Source organism: Pleuronectes platessa, chromosome 7 (assembly GCF_947347685.1).
Source record: "Pleuronectes platessa chromosome 7, fPlePla1.1, whole genome shotgun sequence".
Classification (NCBI taxonomy): Eukaryota; Metazoa; Chordata; class Actinopteri; order Pleuronectiformes; family Pleuronectidae; genus Pleuronectes; species Pleuronectes platessa.
Window position 1 is genome coordinate 11,770,235 of NC_070632.1, and position 20,422 is coordinate 11,790,656.

The following is a 20,422-nucleotide window of genomic DNA, read 5'->3' on the forward strand; positions in this document are numbered from 1 at the left end:
CAGCCTTGAGTACACTGGTCTGTATTGTACATCCCTGCTACAGTAAATCCCCCCCCCCCCCCCTCCCCTTTCTCACTTTTGCTCTTCATCTGCCCTCGCTCTGTGTATCAACTCATTCAACCTCCATATCATCTCCATCGCTTTCTGGACTTCCTGCCTCTATGACCAGCCGTAGGAAGATATGAAGTTTCTGGTGTAACCAGGCACAGATGTGAGGACTCTCGAATGGTGACAGCCCTCATGTGAGCGAGCCAGCGGGCAACTGCGTCTCTCTCTCTCTCATTTTCTGTCGTCTAGGCAGAAGCCCTCGCTCTCTGAAACACCCACTGGATTCTTGCTCGGAGAGTCAGTAATGAGATTGTGGCGATGAGGGCTTTCTGTGGCGCGCTCAAACTGGCGAAGGTCATCCAGTCATCTGCTGCTCATTATGTGCGGGCATGCGTGTTCGTGAGCGTGCGTGTGGAAGAGGCACAGAAGAAGTGTGAGCGCCTTCAGGAGACAGTATATGTGGATTTGTTGCATGTAAGGTGGGGAGAGAAGAAGAGACGAGGAGATTAGTGCAGCGCTCCAGTGAAAGTATCTGACTCACGGCCGATTGTTTATAATTGTGTACGACTCTGTGGTCCTGTCAGGAAGCTGCAGGAGCATTACTCATTGAGGCAGAGAGAAGATGGTCACTGCCTCCTCCTACATGTTCATCCATCGGTTTGGTTCTGTGCACATGGTGTTTAGTTTGAGGAAAATACAGTGAATCCACAACTCGGAGTGAGTCTCAATCTGCACTCTGATCTGTATTTAGTGTGCGCCCATCACCCGTCTCTGGAGGACAGGAGCGCTGCCGTGTGACCGACACATCAGAGGTGATGTTTAGGGGGGAAAAGCTACGGTCAGCTCCAGTGTCATGTCTCCTATCTCCTGCTGTCATCGCTGCAAATAGGGATGGCACTCAGGAGACGGACTGGGACACACACACACACACACCCACACCCACACACACACACCAGTAACTCCAGTCCTTATCTTACACAGAGGGAAGAAGGAAAGTATTGTAAACAACCCCCCCCCCCCCCCCCTCTTTCACATCTCTACTGAGTTTCCCATCACTGACAAGTAGCTGCCAGTAGATGATTGAGTGGGAAGCTGATGGATGGAGAGAGGATACAGAATCTGATGAATCTATAAACATTAGTATTCATCTATAATTTTCCCACAGGGACATATAACCCATATATGAATGTCAGTCAGATGTGATTGGAAGTGTTTGTGCATTAGTCTTATTGTGTTTTGAGATATATATTTTTTATCTAACGATGTTATTTATGATCAGGAAGAACTTTCCGGATAGTTCCCGACAGAATATGTTGCACAAGCTATGAATGCTTTGAACATCTTCATGTAATAGAGGCCTTCATCTTGCACGCAATGTTTTTACCTATCGCTATTAGACACAATTTTATGGTTTTCTATCATAGAGAAGCTGTGTCAGAGGGAATGCTACTTTAAAAAGAGAAATAAAGAACCACAAGTTGCACATTCACAAAGTGAATTAATACAGATACAATATAGATATATATTAAGCATTACTATTGAAGCTTTGGAGATATTATATTTATTACAGGCAAAAAAAAAGCACTGGAAACTGAGGAGGAGTGAGGATGAAGGAGAGAAACAGACAGAGATAAAAGAAAGGGAGAGAGAGAGAGAGAGAGAGAGAGAGAGAGAGAGAGAGAGAGAGAGTCATACACCCGCAGAGACAGGGGGGGGGGGGGGGGGGGCGAGGAAGTACTTAGAGAGGAGACGCATCATCTGTGCAGTGGTGGAAGCTTCATCTCCTGGTTGCGGTCCGACAGCGCTGCGCAGTGAGAGACAACATCTCCCAGTTTGTTCCCGAGGCTGTTTGAGGTGCGACGCGGGGATGTGGATTTACAAGATCGTTCTCGGACTCGTCCTCGTCTCTTGTTCTGGTAAGTTTGGAGAAAACTATTTTACAACCGCGAGACTCACCGCAAGGCGTGCGTCACCGCGGACTGGAACTGACGCCTGAACGCACCGTGCGCTCGGCAGACTGGCAAACCGGAGGTTCCCTAGAAATAAAAACCTACTTCCATTCTACCGTGTTCTAACTAAATCAGTCTGTGTTGCGTGTGTTACTTTACAACAACAACTCTGCAGTGTTAAGTCTTTACAATTTGTGACTATTTCTATTTCTGACAGGATACAATGTAAGACTCGTATATGCAAAAAACAGCCAGAAGAGCTTAGACTGATCATTGCTAAGTGATCAGTCTAAGCTCAGTCTGATCACTCAGTCTAAGATAATCAGATATGAAAACGACGCTGTTGCCCTCGCTGATGATCCAGAGCGCGTAATCGCAACTCCGCGCATTTCACCGGAGATGGACGCATTACTACTGTGGCTCATCCCGCTGGACGGTCAGATGAGTCAGTTCGATAAAGTGACTAGATCTAACCCAGTGCCCCACGGGCGACCCACTTTACAATCAGATCAGTGCGCCAGTCGGCCGGTTCATTGCGCTCAGGCAGAGAAACCGATGAGCCGGTCAATCAAGTTGAGGATGGGTCAAATACTCTGGTGCCGGCATGTGGTCCTCTGGGATTCTTAGGGTGCTCACAACATCCACCGAAACACACACACGAGATGCGCGTGCACGATGTCAACTTCTGACCATCGCCAGCTTGAGTTGTTCTGTTTGGATGAGAGCTCTTCAATTGACTGGAGTGCACCAACGACTGAGGAAGGGCTACCACTGATTGTGTGCCAGTATGTGTGTGTGTGTGTGTGTGTGTGTGTGTGTGTGTGTGTGTGTGTGTGTGTGTGTGTGTGTGTGTGTTCCCACCTTGGTTTCATGAGGAGCAGTGATACATGACTGTGCATCCCATCAGGTCCTCTACATTAATAGCAGTTGAATCAGACTAATCTACACATTGTAAAGCTGTTGCCCGGTCGTTCTCAGTGTGGCCTCATTAGCTGATCATCCTCAGTGTCAGACCACAGTGAGTCTTTAATATCGAATAAAACAATGATAAAACAAATAAAAATGACCCAAACCATCCAGTTGGCAGACATGCTTGTTGTTGTGATGAGGCTTATGTCCTATTGTTGGCGCCAGGAGAATGAAGCTTGACGTCACAGTAAGTTATTATACTGTCATGGTTTCCAGGATGTCAGTTTCCAGTGTGTCTTCTGTCTAATGGGCTTTTGAATAATGCATATTTATAATCTATACCAGAGTATGGTCAATATTCTTAGGCGCCCGGTGTCAATTGGGAAAAATTTTTCGATACCACTTCATCGGCCAATAGAAATATGCTAATAATTCCTAAGATGTAGTTATCAAACCCTTGTGACAAATAATTTATAATAAAAGCGTAACATTTTACAGTTAAATCCAAAATAATCTTCTAAATTACTAAAAGTAAAAAAAAAGCACAAATACATCATAAATCAACTTGACTTAAGAAAATATTGACTGAAATGCATTGTTTATTCTGTATAAAAGTTTTACAGGCTCATATCGCCGAACATCATTCTCAGCCAACCATTAAATTGGGCGGGCTCTGCTTCATGCTCTGTGCAGATAAGTATCAGCTAAATGCACAATTGTCAAATAAACACTGCTGAGAGCCCTTGTTATGTAACTGTGTATCAGAGGGCAGGCGGAATGCGCTCCAGGACTATCAGAAGACTGAGGGTATCCGGTTGGTCCTGGTGTCTCCTGATCCCTCCCACTTGACCAAATCCAGGAAGCTGAGCATGGCCAAATGTGCTCGATCCTGCAGCCGCAACAAAAGATTGACCTTCACCTGCAGGTACGTCTGCCCTCATGACATCGCCCTTTCATCTCACTGTAGTGCACTTTGAGCAAAGTGGTTGTTCCTCATGTTTGCCTAATTATGCTCAATAAAGGAGTAATTAATGGTTGTCTGTCCTGTCCAGCAGGTCCCAAAAGTTTTAATTGGCCTGTCTTGGTTTTTGCTAAGTAGTTAGAGAGAAAAGTAACCATTAAGTATTTCACCCTTCCCCTTTCTCTCTGCCTCCTTATTCTCCAGAGCATTCCTCTATGATCATAAAAACAGGAAATGCCAGTGGCTGTCGTTTGATAGGAACGCACCAGGAGCTCAGAGCCAACAGGACTTCAACTACCAGCTCTATCAAAAGAAAGGTGCCCTCCACTGTTCCACCTCGACTCTCTACCACCTGATACCAAAGCAATGTTTTCCATCAGACAATCTTCTTGATACATTGTTTCACTTCTAATCAGCAACACTGTTTCAGTACTCAATGTGGCTTTAAAATGTAGAAGGTCATCGAGTTTTATAACTTTTTTCTTTTGAGGGATTTAGTTTTGTATAGTTTGCATTCCTCCAGAGGAACACGAGGAAGGGACGGACCATTGTCGTGTTTATTGTGTCCCAGCACATTATTCATTTTCTGTCATTAAGCCCTGTTTGTGTAAATGAGTGAACACCCCCCCCCCCCCCCGCCCCACTTGACTCAGGACTGACCACAGCAAGCTGTGCAGCCTAGTTTGCTTGATCCAAATGTTTTGCCGAAGATTCAGAAAACAGATTTGGCTTTTGGCATTGTCCCGTCCTTGTTCAGCTCAGTGTGAACATCTCTGTTGGTCTGTTTTCCTCATCACCGGCCACACTGGCTCCCTGTGCACGACAATGCTCTCTGGTTGTTGGCTCCTCATGTCTTTCTTGTAGTTTATTTCAGTCTGTCATTCCGCTCCTCATCCTCTCTCTTTCTGTCTCTCTTCCAGACTATGTCAGAGAGTGCATTGTGGGTACAGGTCAGAACTACAGGGGCCCGAGGTCAGTGACAGTGAGTGGGATCATGTGCCAGGCCTGGGCCTCTCCTATTCCTCATGAACACAAGTAAGACCCTCTCGACAACGTCAAACAAAATCGTGTCAAAGCTACTTCTCATTGTTAGTGTTGGCCTGTGAGAGATGTAATTAGCTATAGCAGCCGGAGGCTAGTCTGTACATGTTTGTATGTGTAAATGAGTATGATATATTGAAGGTTGATTAGGCTCCTGAGAGCAGTCGTTCATCAGAACTGACCTCATCGTAACACTTTACAGAGTCACAGATCATTTCCTGCCACGTCCCTACTGTTTTTCAATGCGTGTGTGTGCACAATTGTGTGGGTGTGTGTGTTACTGGGATTAGAATCATATCTAATTTGCAGCCTGCTGTTAAACTGTAAGTGAACGCCCCAGATTAAGCTAATTTTTCAATACACGTTTAGACTCTCTGAAACATTGCTGCTCCTAACAGACAAGAAACAATGAGCTTGAGTTTAAAACCATAAGTAAAGCAATGCCTTCTAAATTATTATGATAGTGAAATTATTACTGATCTTAAGGAACAGCCTGGTAAGTGACTAAATAACTGTATTATCCTTGCATAAATGTCCAAAGCAGTACTTTATGTTCAGTCTACTACTACTTGTTGTAGTAAGTGAAAATATTCTCATCATGGTTTCTGAAACGTGAAAAATATGACACACATTTCACATAATTAAAGGCATCTTTATGGGGACTTGTTGCTATGTTTGCAGTCACTAAGTTGTGTCAATGTAGGAGATGTTGGAAAAACAACACTGAGGCGAAAACAGAAGTAAAGTAAAGTTGATCATGTTACACATAGTTATAACCATTAGAGAATCTTGTACACACACACGAACACACACACAGACACACACACACACACACACGCACATACACACACACATGCTACCTCCTTCATTCTCCACTCCCCTCAGAGGAATTAAATGACTTTGCAAGCCTTTGTAGTGAGTTGTCGCAGATGAATCAAAGAGGGCAGCGGTTGTACCTCCAGTGAACCTTCTTTATCAGACCGCTATTAACGTCTCTGTAGTTCAGCTAATTAAACCCAGGCACTTTGTATGTTTTATCAGTCAACTCACAGTCATGGGAAACTTTGACTGACACACACACACACGCACACACACACAGGAGAAATTGCATTTTTATCAGTGAAGGGTTTGTCCTCTTTTTGATTGCCCTGCTAAGGTCTTTTCATGTCTGTCACTGTCGTTACCCAATCCACTGAAAACCTCACATCAAACTTTTATCTTTTCATCATCATTTTGAAAACACTGCTGACTCAAAGATGACATTATATAAATCATCACGACTGCTGACCACAGCCATATGCTTGCCTGATGTAGAAGATGTGAGTCATTTGTCGATGTGTTTACATTGTACTCAGAACCCATCACGTGGAGAACTAACATTGCTTCTACATATTACATGTGTTTTCTTTAACTCACAACCTCAAGTCGTTGATGGTTTGATCTTTTAACATTGCCATCCATTACTTTTCCACTTGTTAAATTCCACCAGTAATATCAACAGGCAGGCTTCAGCCGTCGGGTTCAAACTCCTTCATAATTGAAGAAAGGTTTTGTCATTCTTTCATAAAAACAAAAAAAGGGGCCATGGCTGTTTGAAAAAGGGAAAAGAAAATATCTGGCAACTGGTTTTGGTACATGTGTCTGTTTGTGTGACTGCCCCTCTGCTCCTGACAGATTCATGTCCAAGAGGTTCAGGAAGAAGGACCTCAGAGAAAACTACTGCCGCAACCCAGACAACTCCAGCGTCGGCCCGTGGTGCTTCACCACCGACCCCCAGCCACACCTCAGATACCAGGAGTGTGGCATACCACAGTGTTCACAGGGTATGCTCCACACACAGACACACACATGCAAAACACGTCTGTATACATGTGAGCCCACATTCATCTAAAGATATCGCATGTTGCAAATTGCCTCACCAATTGAGGCTTGATAGTTTGAAATGAGCTGCAGCAAATTAGGCAATCACGTAATACCTTGGACTGAGCAACGCTGGCCCTAACAGTGCTCCGCTCTACAGCTGTGTGTGTGGGTGTGTGTGTGTGTGAGGGTGCACAGGAGGCCAGCTGCAGCCATTTCCAGGTGTGTGGTTCAGTTTATAGTGTCCTCTCTCATTCCATCATGTCCAGGTTTTTTTTAAATGGTTTGAACTTATAGGCTGGTGTGTGAATGTAAAATGATATTAATCCCTCAGTCACATCCAATTTATAAATTGTGAGCTGTTTCAGGTCCCTGTGGTGCACACAGAAGGAGAGCCGCTGAGTTCAGGTTATGAGTTTGTATAAATAAAACTTAGATATTCATCCGGTTGTGATGAGAGAAAAGGAAAAAGGTCTCATCAGTGTTTCAACGGATATGTTATAGCACAAAATACCACTGTCAGGCACTGATGTCTTCCTGAATAGGGGATGATAATGACCTCTGTTATCTAATCCCCGGGGATTCAACCTGTTAGAGGGGCTGTTTCCTCCGCATGTATGACACTGTATCACGTTAATGAGGAACCGGGCTGCAGTTCGATAAGACAGGGAGGGAATCCTTCTTGCTCTCCGGCTCACATATGGTGTCCCAACAGGGTTATCGCAAGTGGTACAGCACAGATAATTACTTTTTATTTTGATAGAGTGCCTGCTTTCATTCGGGAGAAAATGACTGGAAGGGTTTCTCTAGAAATTAGCTGGTCCTAATGGGAAACACACACACAGACACGAAAACATGGCGTGCTGCGCAAACACACACATACACACACACACACACACAGGCCAGTGGAACTAAATGTGCTCTGTCATGACAGCAGTGGACTCATACACATCTGTTTCTAATCTGCACGCTCTCCGTTGTTTAAGCTAGACGGTGTGTACTACTCACCATGGAACAAATGGTGCTTTTACATCAAAGAAATCCTTGCCTTCATTAGTGCGACATATAACATGTACCTCTATACGTTATATACACAAGTGTATGTGTCTATAAAGTCTGAACCTGGAGATCTATCATTTATATATGGAGGCTTTTATTGCTAAATGTTTCAAAAGTATTTGCGGGCAGAACATGATGAAGTCAAATGTATTAAATTAGAAGCTACATTTATTTTTATTCTGTGCTCAGAGTATCGCCTGGGGAAAGCAAACTCCTAACTGTTGATTGTGTTTCTCTAAACTGTATGTCTCTCTCTCTCTGTGTGTGTGTGTGTGTGTGTGTGTGTGTGTGTGTGTGAACGTGTCGCTGCTCTACAGTGGAGTGCATGAGCTGCAATGGGGAAGATTACAGAGGGCCCATGGACCACACAGAGAGTGGAAGGGAATGCCAGCGCTGGGACCTGGAGGAACCACACAACCACCTGTACCACCCCAAGAGGTGACACACTCTCAAACACACACTTACTTAAACACACACACACACACAGGCACGCATGCACGCACACACGCACACACACACACACACACACACACACGCACACACACACACACACACACACACACACACACACACACACACACACACACACACACACACACACACACACACACACACACACACACACACCTGCATAGCATCACTCTGCATCCCAGCGAGTTGCGCCGGCTCAATCACACTTAAGCCCACACACATGGATTCATGTAACGCAATACTAAAACACTACGAGAGTACTTGATGTAATAACACGTTGATATATTATGTTCATGTGGTTGTGGTGCACTAAGTCTGGAGATTAAGTGATTTGGAGTCAGACAGTGTGTGTTTCCCTGAGAGATTGCCATCAGAATCCAGTGTGTAATTTGGTCTTTTTAGCTGTGTTATGCTGGGAAAAAATCTTCACTCTGTATTAATTGGCCCAAATTCCTTTAAGCTCTCAGTAGATTATAGAACTGACTCGTGTCCAGCCATGAGATAAACTTGTGCCTATTTTAGGAAGGCCATATATTAACGGCTGTATTCGTATTCCTTTACGTACTCTTTCCGTGTGTGTGTGGCGCGCCGGCTGTGTGCATCTGTGGTGGGACTGCTCCAGCTTGTGGGATGGCAGGTGGTCTGGATTAGTGGGGGACTCGTTAACACATCCTTAATCATCCCAGTGTTTGTGTAAACGAGGTCCCTGACTGCTCATAGCGCTAATGTAATGAGAGTGTCCCTCAGCCTGATGCTGCGTGTACCTGGAGGCAGCAGGCCTGGAGGGATGTGGGACCCGGGGGTGACTTCCTGTCGTAGAACACCTGCAGCCGTGGAGCTCATTTTCCTCCTCGCTTCCCCCGATCTCTGAGCAGATTCACAGATAGGAGTCTGTGCACCATTCCTGTTATTAATGCTGCAGTTGCGCAGGATGGGGAATTGTCTCTCCGCTTGTACTCGCTCCTCATACGGGTCCAGATGGAAACATCTTTTTCAGCTATCATTGGGCCTTAAGAATGACTAATTATGTAATTAGCAGTATTTTGTACCACTATTTTGTAAAGAGCCGTGCTATGGGCTGCAAAAACAACATTTTCTGCAATCACCTTACTTTTATATAGCTTTTTTTTCATCTTTACCCTGAGCTTATATTATACTGTATGTTTTGTACTAGGCACCCCCACGAGGGCCTGGATGATAACTACTGTAGGAACCCAGACGGACGCCACCGACCCTGGTGCTTTACCACAGACCCAAACACACCCTGGGAGTACTGCGACATCAAAGTTTGTGGTAAGCATGTTTGTTTGTGTGTGGTTGAACACATTAGCATTTCTCACGCATGATAAGCGCTGTTCTGTTTGGGTGTGTTTGGGTTTCGGTACAGGCCCATGAAGCATGATTGACCGCACCAAAGTTTACAACTTCCTGTACCTTTCATTTTACCGCTCCTCTTCCTCTCATTGGCCGATACCATTGACCGCACACAAATACACACCCAGGCAGACACACTCAGACACACGTAGTCCCCCCCTCTTAGCGCTGGCTCTCTGTTATGTCTTCTCTAACAGCCAGTTTGTTTATTTTTCCGCTGCACCGCTGACCTGCTGTTTATTGTTCTATGCCAGCTCTTACGTGTGGTGGTCAAGCGGCGCAGGGCTCAGTTACGGCTCCACATTAACTTCCTATTACCCACACCGACACCACGCGAGCGTCATACACACCACAAGCAGATTGCTTTCATTACACCTCCTACACTCGTGTGTGATGGATGTGTTGGAGCCGGGCATGTGTGCCTGTGTCTTGTCGTGTCCGTGCTCTCGCAGTAAACCAACAGATCAGCGCATTCTCTTTGTTGACCATGTCATCGGGAACAAGTCGCTGAGACAGCCACTGTGGTTCTGAAGAACATAAAACAGCAAGAGAGAGAGAGAGAGGGGGGGGGGGCAGTGGTTTTATTGCAGGGATCAGCTTCTTTCTCCTGAGTCTGCGAGTGGCCTGTTTGCCTGCTGGAATCATCAGCAGCCCTGGCAGCCTGTTGACTAGATGGCACTCCTCCATGTGGACCCAGTGATTCACGGCCCCCCCCAACCCCTGCTTTTCCCCCCTCTCTAAAAACCATCTCCTACCCTCTGCTCTCTCTGTCTCTCCTTCTGCTCTCTCTGTCTCTCCCTCTGCTTTCTCTGTCTCTCCCTCTGCTCTCTCGCCATCTCTCTCTGTCTCTCCCTCCATCTCTCTCTGTCTCTCCCTCCATCTCTCTCTGTCTGATATGGGAGTTTGTCGGGAACGGTCTATGTTTTCGACCCAGTTCGCCTTAATCAAAACAAGGCTGGTGAGAGAGGGCAAGAGACAGAGAGACAAAGTGGTCTTTTGTCAAGGCCTCCTGTTTACTGTTTACTGTCACAAACAGTGCATATCTATGTTTAGATTCACTGCACAGTCTGAAAACATCTGTTTTGTGGTTTCGAGGATGTGCATCTTTACACACTGTCTGATGCAATCATGCACAATGTTCAGATTAATGGACTCAAGTACCTTCTGTATAATGAGCAGTGAAAAGTCAAGCAGATAAGATTTCCAGCTGCATCACACTGTAGGTCGTTCTAATCCAAACTCATAAAGGAAGTTGTTCTCGGGGAAAGCAGGTGGCCAAGACATCGAGGCTGTTCAGCCATTCCTCACGTCAAAGCCACTGAATATTTCCTGAGCGCTAAATCATTTACTATTTATTATTCTGTATAACTGTGTGCATGTGCAACAATCTGATTAAACAAACACACACACACACACCGGAAGTTTTGACCCCAATTGATTTCGCGTCCCGATCCGAGGAACTTGTTACAGCGTGAAACATTTGGTGCCGACAGATAAAATTCTTGCCGCGGCATCACATGTGTGAGTGAGAACAATCACTTTAAACAATCTTGAAAGGGGCGGAGAAGTAAGACCACGAGTGCTGCTCTAGAACCTGCAATGTAGTACATCAAGATTTCAGTGCAATGCCACAGTTCACCCAAGTTCGCCTCGCTCTTATAAAGTTCACGTCGGAGTTGACTCGACTCTAAAGGAGTTTTTTCAGCATTGCTTTGCCTCTTCTGTGAAAGTCACAGGATAAATTAGGAGGCCTTACTTTCTACTTTGGTTCGGTCACATGTGAAATTGTATCCTGATGTTGAAATTCTGGGTTGCCTGAAACAGTTGACTGTAATTATAGGATACCTCTTGTTCAGTGTGTTCCCCAGTATTTATCAGGCTGATTATCATATATTATGAGTGTGCTGTAGGAAATAAGTCATTTTTTGTGCGGATAGCTTGACTATTCCAATAATAGCAGGTTTCAATAAAATAAAAATAAATTATAAAATGTTTTCTCAGTTGGCTGCTGCATCAATTGTCTTTTGACATTATTAAATGTGTCTTATTCTTTCATGCTACAACTATAACACCACAAAAGTCTGAACTACTATTATATACTTTATTGTTTTATATTACCCGATAAAACCGTGTAAGCTTGGGTTGTTGTAAAAAGATGATTGACTGTGTCAGCCGTGTTGTGTGCGCTCCCTTGACCAAACTAACCCCTTAATGTGTTTGTTCTCTTTCACAGAAAACCCCCCTGAAAGTAATAGGGTGGAAACAACCAAGTGTTACCAGGGCAGAGGGCGGGGTTACAAGGGGACAGTGGACATGACACCCACCGGACTAACCTGCCAACGCTGGGACTCCCAGCATCCCCATAACCACACATTCTTTCCTCAGGCCTACCCCTGCAAGTGAGTCAGACACACACATAAGACAACCGCCCACTCACTCACCCACCTGCATGCACTTAAATCTTCAGTTAATAGCCCAGACTTTCTCTGTGTGTTCCAGGGACTTGAGAGAAAACTACTGTCGCAATCCAGATGGCCAAGAATCCCCCTGGTGCTTCACCACGGACCCAAGAGTCCGCACAATGTTCTGCAGCAACATCCCTCAGTGTGGCACCCAGGCAAACCGTGTCAGTGGTGAGAGACTCAACCGTTTTATCCAGCACTCAGAACAGCAAGGGGAGAGTTGGTTTGCTGTACAGCAGAAGCCAAACGATATCCTGCATTTTCAAAGTTTGTGGACCATCGAGTTCACATGAGACCCTGTAACCACACATATTATTTAGTAGCCCCGGTTGCTCCGTCCCTGTGGAAAACTGCCGCCCTATAGTACTGTGGGAAGGACGGACCACCGCGCCTCACATAAACGAGCCCTGACAGCGGCTCAGGATCATCAGGTCTCACTGGACAGCGAAAGATGGAGTGGAAGAATTTGTGCTTGACAGGATTGTAGCAAGAGATTTGGAAGTACAAGATGTAGATGTATGGCCGAGTACGCAAACTCATATTTCCCGAGGGATCTATGGGGTATTTCTTTGAGATGGCGTGGCCTTGCATTGGGATTATAAACCCACTCTGAGGCTGTATTGTGGTCTACCCTTGAGGGTTGAATGCATTCCCATATGAGATGTAGGGTGACAGACCGCCTCAAAACCTTATTTATGGACCATGTTTTTCTAAGATATCATTGTGGATGACTTTGTTTTCCCAGCTTTAGATCCAAAGAAAACCAAAGTAGCTAAGAATTTAGGAGTTGTTTTGATTCGTCCGATTATAACCAATATTTTTCACATCATATGACAAAATGCACAATGACGGTTTGAAGATTTGGGTTAGGGTTTTGCAGTTTTACATAACCTTAGCAATCCTGACTCTTGCCTCTTGTTTTGCTGTTTAGAGTTGTTTGTATGTCTCGTTTACTTATTGGATTTTATTTCCTCTCTTTTGTCCAAATCTAGTCTGCTACGAAGGTTTTGGAGAGACTTACCAAGGAGAGCTGTCGAGGACTAGAACAAACCTGCCCTGTGCTCCCTGGACCGACCACAGCAACAGGTACAGGCAACTTTCCCAAACCACAATCTACAAAACAGATCTACACAAAGAACAAGTTGCTAAAAATAGAAGTAGCAGTCTAGCAATTATCGAGATTTTTAAAGAGCTCAGTGGCATCAAAGAAAACCACTGATAATGAGCAGGATTATCATAAAATGCAAATTCGATGGGTTTCAAAAGGAGAACGAGTACTTGAGAAATTAGCTTGTCAGTGGTAGAGGCTTGTCCATGAAAGCCTCAGTGTGCAGGAGAATGCATTTATGTTTTCAAGAACCATGTGTGCGAACATGATATGTGGTGGTTAGTGTGGAGAGGTGACCTATTATTGACCTCCAGTTAAGTCGTAGCGTTGTTAGCAGGTCGAGTTGGGCCTCTTCTTTCTCCGAGGACAAAACAGCTCCTGCGGGTGCTGTGAGTAGCCTCTCCAGCATCTCCTAATGGCCGGAGAAGTGTTTCCCTGAAGATGACCTAACTCCACAGGAATGACTCCCAGTGATAACTTGGCTGGGGGATATTCACTTCACGCCTCACCTTTGACCCTAAACCCCCTTCTTCGTAAGAACACCTCAAAGCCAATCACCCCCCCTGCTTGGCTCCTGCCCAGGATCAGAAGTCAGGGTTCGGGAGTCCGACTGAGAGCCGGCTGTTATCCTAGCTGCTAGAAATACAGCACATATAAACACAGATTTGAAACTCCGCATTGCTTTGATTTGATACCCAGCATCCCCTCTCTTGTGTCTCACTTTCTTTTTACAATTCTCCACCTTATCAGCTCAGGAATTTAGCGTGGGAAAGAATTCTGTTTGTGGTTTCAAAATTCTTAGGAGAATAAAACTCATGTGTGGAATATGTCTACACATGCATACATTTGGTATGTGAGTGTAGGTGGGTGCATTCTGTCCCAGTGAGTAATCCCTCTGCAGAGCCTACACAGCTGTTTAGTCTGACTGTCCAGATCCGATCTGGCTAACTCTGCGAAGCTATGGTTGTAAATCACCGGTAAATACTTATTACTTTCATCAGCAGCTGAATGATAAAAAAACATCCCTGTGTTTTGAAATCGTCCTTAGGGCCTGATGAATGTTGATGACAGATTACTTATTGGCTCTTTTGTGTTTGTCCAGCGGTGAGAGGGACATGCTGATGTCTGGCCTGGAGGGAAACTACTGCAGAAATCCTGATAAAGACAAACACGGCCCCTGGTGTTATACCAACAACTCTGCCATACCCTGGGACTACTGCACTGTAAACCCGTGTAAGTGGATGTGCATGTGTCTTCGTGCAGGCGCACACAATTGCATACACACTGTAAGGGGAAACAATCTGTAAGGCCGTGCAAAATTGAAAATTTGCCACACTCCCGGATCTCAGACTGAACTAGAGGAGATTTGCTGGCTCTGTCTGGTGGTCTGCCTCACTTACACACACACATGCTTTGTTTCGCAGTGTGTAGATCTGTCTACACCTGCAGGTCAGTGTGTGTCAGAGGAGATTCACAACTCATCAGGAGGACAGGGGAGGGTTCCTCTTCTAACCATTCCCACATGGACTAAAAAGCATCATGACGTGTCTTTGTTTATGTATTTGTGGTATTGTGTTTAGATCAAATTATGCAGGTAAGCATGGTGCAGTTGGCTAATCAAAATCTATCAAAGCTTTTAAAAACTGTGTTTATGAATAGTGACTCATACTTTACATGAAAATAAATGTATTAAGCTCCATCAATTTGGAAAACCTGTTGATATTGAATTTGAAATGTTACATTCAATCAAAGTCCTCTGATTTTGGAAAAAGACATTAACATGATCCTGGCCCTTGTGGCTGCGGCTACTTCTACTGTGAAATGTACACCTGTGTGTGGGGTCGCCTCTTATCTTGTATCACTTAATTCTGACTTGTTTGTCTCGTCTCCTTTTCCCTGCAGGTGATGGTTCACAGAACACCATTCCACTGGGTGAGCATCTCCGTCTGTCTCTGTCTGTCTCCGTCTGTCTGTGTCTGTCTCCGTCTGTCTGTCTCTGTCTGTCTCTGTCTGTCTCCGTCTGTCTGTCTCTGTCTGTCTCCGTCTGTCTGTCTCTGTCTGTCTCCGTCTGTCTGTGTCTGCTCAGCTGCTATTCGATCGCCTCTGTGGCAAGAAGAATGGCATGTTCAGAACCCGATGAAGTCCTTTTTATGTGCAGCTATTATGATACATGATGCGGGACATTATGTTATCATGATGACATCTGTTTCCGTGTATGTGCATTTATAGGCCTGCCTGTGTGTGAGTGCGTGGGTTTGTGTGTGTGTGTGTGTGTGTGTTTGACTCGTTCATCTTTATAAAATAACTCACGAACAGAGGGTGAACTCCTCAACATTCAGAGTTATAATTACGCTCATGTGTTATGTGAGCATATTCACTAATTACCTCAACTAATAGCATCATCAGCATAACCTCTGTTTTATATATAATAATTATTATAGCAAATCATTAGACAGCTCAAGTGCCCCTTGTGTTGCAAATGTGTAACCAGTTAACTAGTGTCTGTCTTTATATTTGAAACGAATTACATATCACATAACATGAGGTGTTAACCTATCTGTTTGCGTGTTTCTGCTTCCAGGTGAGCTGTCCTCTGTGGGTTGTTTCATCCATAAGCGAACAAGGATTGTTGGAGGAGGTCCAGTGAGGATATCAGACGGCAGCTGGATGGTCAGCATACAGAAAGGGTACAGCGGTGCATTTAATATTCCACACATCTTCCTCGAACAGCGAAAAAAACACAGGAGGCTATCCTGCCCATACTACCCTGGAATTCATAAATAATTCAGCGAAATTGTTCTTTCTATATATTTTGGCTTTTCAGTTTAGAAAAAGAGGCTTTTGTACAATGCTCAGTATCCCTGCATGCAAACGTTTGAGAAATATATATATGATCCAGCAGAAGTTTTGCAGAGAAACAACACTCACCTAATTGTGAAAGTTATCTGTTGTTTAGGAGGAGGCAGTGCAGTACTGCAGCATTTTTTCACTGCAGTACCAACAGCACACTTTAAAGCCAGCAAAGCCTAAAGTCCAAGAATCAAATTTAGTGTTGACACTTATATGACATTCTTTCCAATTCCCAAAACAATGCAGTGGAACAGGACTTCAGGGCAAACGTTTAAAATACACTGTATGCATAGTTCACATGGCTTTCCTCACAGTTAAGTCAATATATGGCTCTGCACAATGGCAGTGGCTAATTTCTGTAACTGCTCTAAAGCTGCCTGTTTGCCTGGCTTGCAGTAATACTGGTTACAGCTTTCCTTTTGAAACTGTAAAACTTACCTGCAGTAACTGAGCCGCAGCGATACACATGCCATGTGTGAAGCAGGTGGGATGAACGGTTATTGAGATATGTGAGCTACCGCTAGAGAGACAGACAGACAGACTAACAGCACTTATTCATGGGAAGTCTTTTACATCTGCTGTTGTACTGGGATAAGTCCACTATGTGCCATTCATGTCTTGTTCTTTCCCCAGCTCCGTGCACTGGTGTGGGGGTTCACTGATACGAGAGAAGTGGGTCCTCACTGACAGACAGTGCTTCTCCTCATGGTAACGCTCATCGTCTGTTAAATCTGAATTATTTTCTTCTGCTTAAACCTTGAACTGTCAATGTAGTAAATGCAAAATGTATTAGTTGATTTCATATATATATCCCCCTATATTAAAGCCTAATAGACTGGTTTTAGTTGCTACTGTTCCCCAGTAATAAAGGTGGAATATTTTATAAAGTACTAACTCTGTCTTCTGCGTGTCTCCAGTGTTCCGGACCTCAGTGAGTATCGTGTGTGGCTGGGGGTCTCTGATATTGGAGAGGGTGCTGCTGACTGGTCCAACAGACAGGAAGTCAGCATAGCTCATGTGATATGTGGCCCAGAGGGCTCGAGTTTAGCCCTCATAAGACTGTCGAAGTGAGTGCCTGGAAAAATCATCTCAAGGATACACTACATTGATATGCAGCATGTTTGTGTAAGCGAGTGAATATGCGATGTTAATCATGCTCTGCATTTTCTGTCTTCATTAAATATGTCCAGGCCTGCACTACCTGCAGACAACGTGCATACGATTCAGCTGCCTGTGGCCGGGTGCTCCATCCCAGAAGGAACGATATGTAAAATGTATGGATGGGGCGAGACCAAAGGTAGTGATATTCAATATTGATATTCTATATTTCATATTCACTGCAGCTGCTGCATACATCACTGCAGCTCGGCCAGGTTTACGATATATTGTATTTTTCCCCCCAGCAATCCAGATTTATTTTCTTTCCTTTAAATGATATACGGTGGAGGAGCGACTCTGCTGTAACACAGTCGTCTCTTAATAGCTTAGGCCATATGTTTCTGTACCTTGGATGAGTACTGCTCATTGGGTGGCTTGAAGTACAGACGTGGGGTTAAAGTTAAAATGTGTCTGCAGGTTTCATTCACACTTCCCTCTGTGAACCTGCAAATGGAAGTAAACCCAATGTATCACTATATTATATTTATGTTTATTTATGTTATATTACAGGATCATGTGCATGCCAAACGCGTCGGAGTTCTCCAGCACAATGGCAGCATTTGTATCACATGTGCTGCAACACAATAGAAGCAATAACGTGCGACTTTGAACTCTTTCAGGCACCGGACACGACGATGTATTAAAAGTGGTTAACCTGCCCATCGTCAGCAACGAGCGGTGTCGAGAAATGCACAGAGGGAACTTCCACATCAGCGACACCAAGATCTGTGCAGGAGGCAGGAGGAATGAGGGAGTGTGTGAGGTAAACTGTTACTAAAGAACAATCCACAGTCGAAGTCACGGTGCGTTCAGGACTTGTTGGTAAACAAGAACAAGCCTTTACACCTTCAGATGAAGGGATTGTTCCCTGTGCGAGTTTCCGAGGATATTAGCGCCCTGGCTCCACATTGCACTTACAAATCTCAAACAAATGTTCTTTGAATCCGAAGGCTTAGTATTCAGTCTGTTGTAAATAGAGCAGCTGTAGACTGTTGCTCTAAATTTCATCAGCGATTAAAGCCTCAAAGGTTTTGTGGTTTCTAGCGGTGGAGAAGAGATGTCCACGTTCACAAATACTGCCGGCACTGTCTGTCTCTGAGGGCATGAAAACAACATTTAGCTTTCATTAAACCCTCTGAAAATGTAAACATTGATGGCAGCCATGTCCTAACCACTGACGCAGAGAAATGTGCTATGTATTTCTTCTTCTGTAGAGGGATTATGGCGGCCCTCTTGTGTGTCAGGATCGAGACAGCAGGGTTATTGTCGGCGTGAGCGTCCATGGCAGAGGCTGCGCTCGGGCCAACCAGCCGGGCATCTTCATCAACGTGCCCTTCTACACCCAGTGGATCCACAAGGTCTTCAAATACTACCCCAACCCCGAGACTGATTAAATCCAGAGGAGAATTAAACAGAACCAGGGGACAATATCAAGCCCGGAGCCGCAACTTCTGTCAATCCAGCTGTGCATTAGGACACCAGATGTCTATGTTGTCCATAGGCCACAGGTCAATAAGCAACTGATCAGAGAACAGATGAATGGAAAGGGGAAACGTTGTGATGTAAGATTTAAACGTATTATTAACAGAGACCACACTGATCCTGTGACTCACTGACAGGAATTATAAAGAGGAAAAAAAAGGATTCGTATTTCAGAAATGGGACATGATGCTACTGCATGAAAAAATGACTCCTTTCCAAGATTTATATTACAGTTAAAAGGAAATTTGTCCCTGATTGAAGCACACCAGACAAAACATTTAGTTTTCATGTATTTTTTTGTCCTTTGTTGGCGAAATTCACCAGAGCATGTGTGCATGTGAACACCCTTGATTCCTGGCATTACTTGAATGTTCTAAAACACCAAAGTGCAGTGGTTCAGCAGCTCCCTCGGTCGAGTACCTCAATAGGCCACTTAGAAAAACTATCCAAAGGTAGGGCAACGTTAAGGGCACCCCCGCCATAAAGTGGCCCTTACTGTACATAGTATTTTAATGAGTGTATTTGTGACACTCTACAATTGATTTGGGTCTTATAGATCTATAAAAAGAGAAAAATGAATGTCGTGTTTTGCGCATGAATTATGTACAGAATTTTATCTACATTTCAGCTTTTAGCCATGTGTCTGTCTCATCATGTCGGCTCCACATCAAACTCCATGTTCAGTATTGTACTCTTATCACAATACCACTGACTGTGTATGTGTATGGATGCTTGTAGCCTCCTGTGTAGATAAAGGAATGTAAGGCAGTCAGCAGAAAATGTAACATTCACGTGTACACACGCAAGCTTTTTCTATACAAAATCAAATATTTCCTTAATATGCTTATGTTAATTCATCATGGGTGTGTACGTGTGTGTGTTTGTGTGCATTTTTCTGCAGCAGTGCCTGTATGCAAAAAAGAAACTGCAGAAGGAGAGTGTGTGTGTGTGTGTGAGTGCGTGCGTGTGCATTTGAGGTTGTGCATGTTAGAGCCAGAGCTGAATGAATTATCCCCTCCCAACACTCAGGCCTTGGCAGTCCTCCAATTCCAATCCACTCTGGATATTAGTCTTGCAAAGTCCGTCACTTTAAACTTTGTCATGGAAAAGAAGGTTTGCTCTTTGTAACTGTGTTGTCTGTAATAGACGCTTCACTGAGATGACTGAAAGGCCCTTGAAACTAATTAACACGCCTCTTTAACCAGTGTAAATGATGGAGCTCGTTTTATATTGTAAATACATTATGGTTGTTTAAGAGTGAGTGGGTATATGTGTGCCTGTATGTGAGTGTGTGTGCACTGAAAGATGCTGCAAGCTGCTATACCCTAGAGGTTGTACAGTGCTGTCTTCTGTTCTCTGTATAATGTAAATTGACTATACACTTCATGTCATTTTAACCAACACGCTGAATATAAAACATAATTCCAGCGATTATTTTGAATATTTTATGATGTCTGTCATATTAAATGTTTTTTATCAAATCCCTGAGTTTCTTTTCCATTTTGTCGCATTCCCTGAAAGCCACATTTCAGTGTTCTGAATGCAAATGTCACTCTCTCACTCGCTGTATAATGAAGTCAAGGCTGTTGTGCTCCCCCACCAGGAGATGGCACCACAGTCGCACACTGCCTGTAAAATGTCCTTCTAATCAAACTAATCTCTCTGTCCCTCTCTCACACATACTTATACT

The 20,422-nt window shown here is 44.3% G+C and overlaps 1 protein-coding gene across 1 annotated transcript; it reads left to right on the top strand.

Annotated features, from left to right (window-relative positions):
- The first annotated feature begins 1,771 nt into the window (after nt 1–1,771).
- Nucleotides 1,772–20,213, top strand: LOC128444373 (hepatocyte growth factor). The gene is made up of 18 exons (XM_053426838.1): nt 1,772–1,964; nt 3,672–3,831; nt 4,072–4,184; nt 4,788–4,902; nt 6,583–6,731; nt 8,145–8,265; nt 9,473–9,591; nt 11,906–12,071; nt 12,172–12,305; nt 13,127–13,220; nt 14,345–14,475; nt 15,145–15,174; nt 15,824–15,929; nt 16,726–16,800; nt 17,010–17,159; nt 17,283–17,389; nt 17,871–18,013; nt 18,465–20,213. The coding sequence occupies exons 1-18, from the start codon at nt 1,916–1,918 to the stop codon at nt 18,642–18,644; spliced, it is 2,142 nt and encodes a 713-aa protein (XP_053282813.1). The 5' UTR covers nt 1,772–1,915; the 3' UTR covers nt 18,645–20,213.
- Nucleotides 20,214–20,422: the final 209 nt, after the last annotated feature.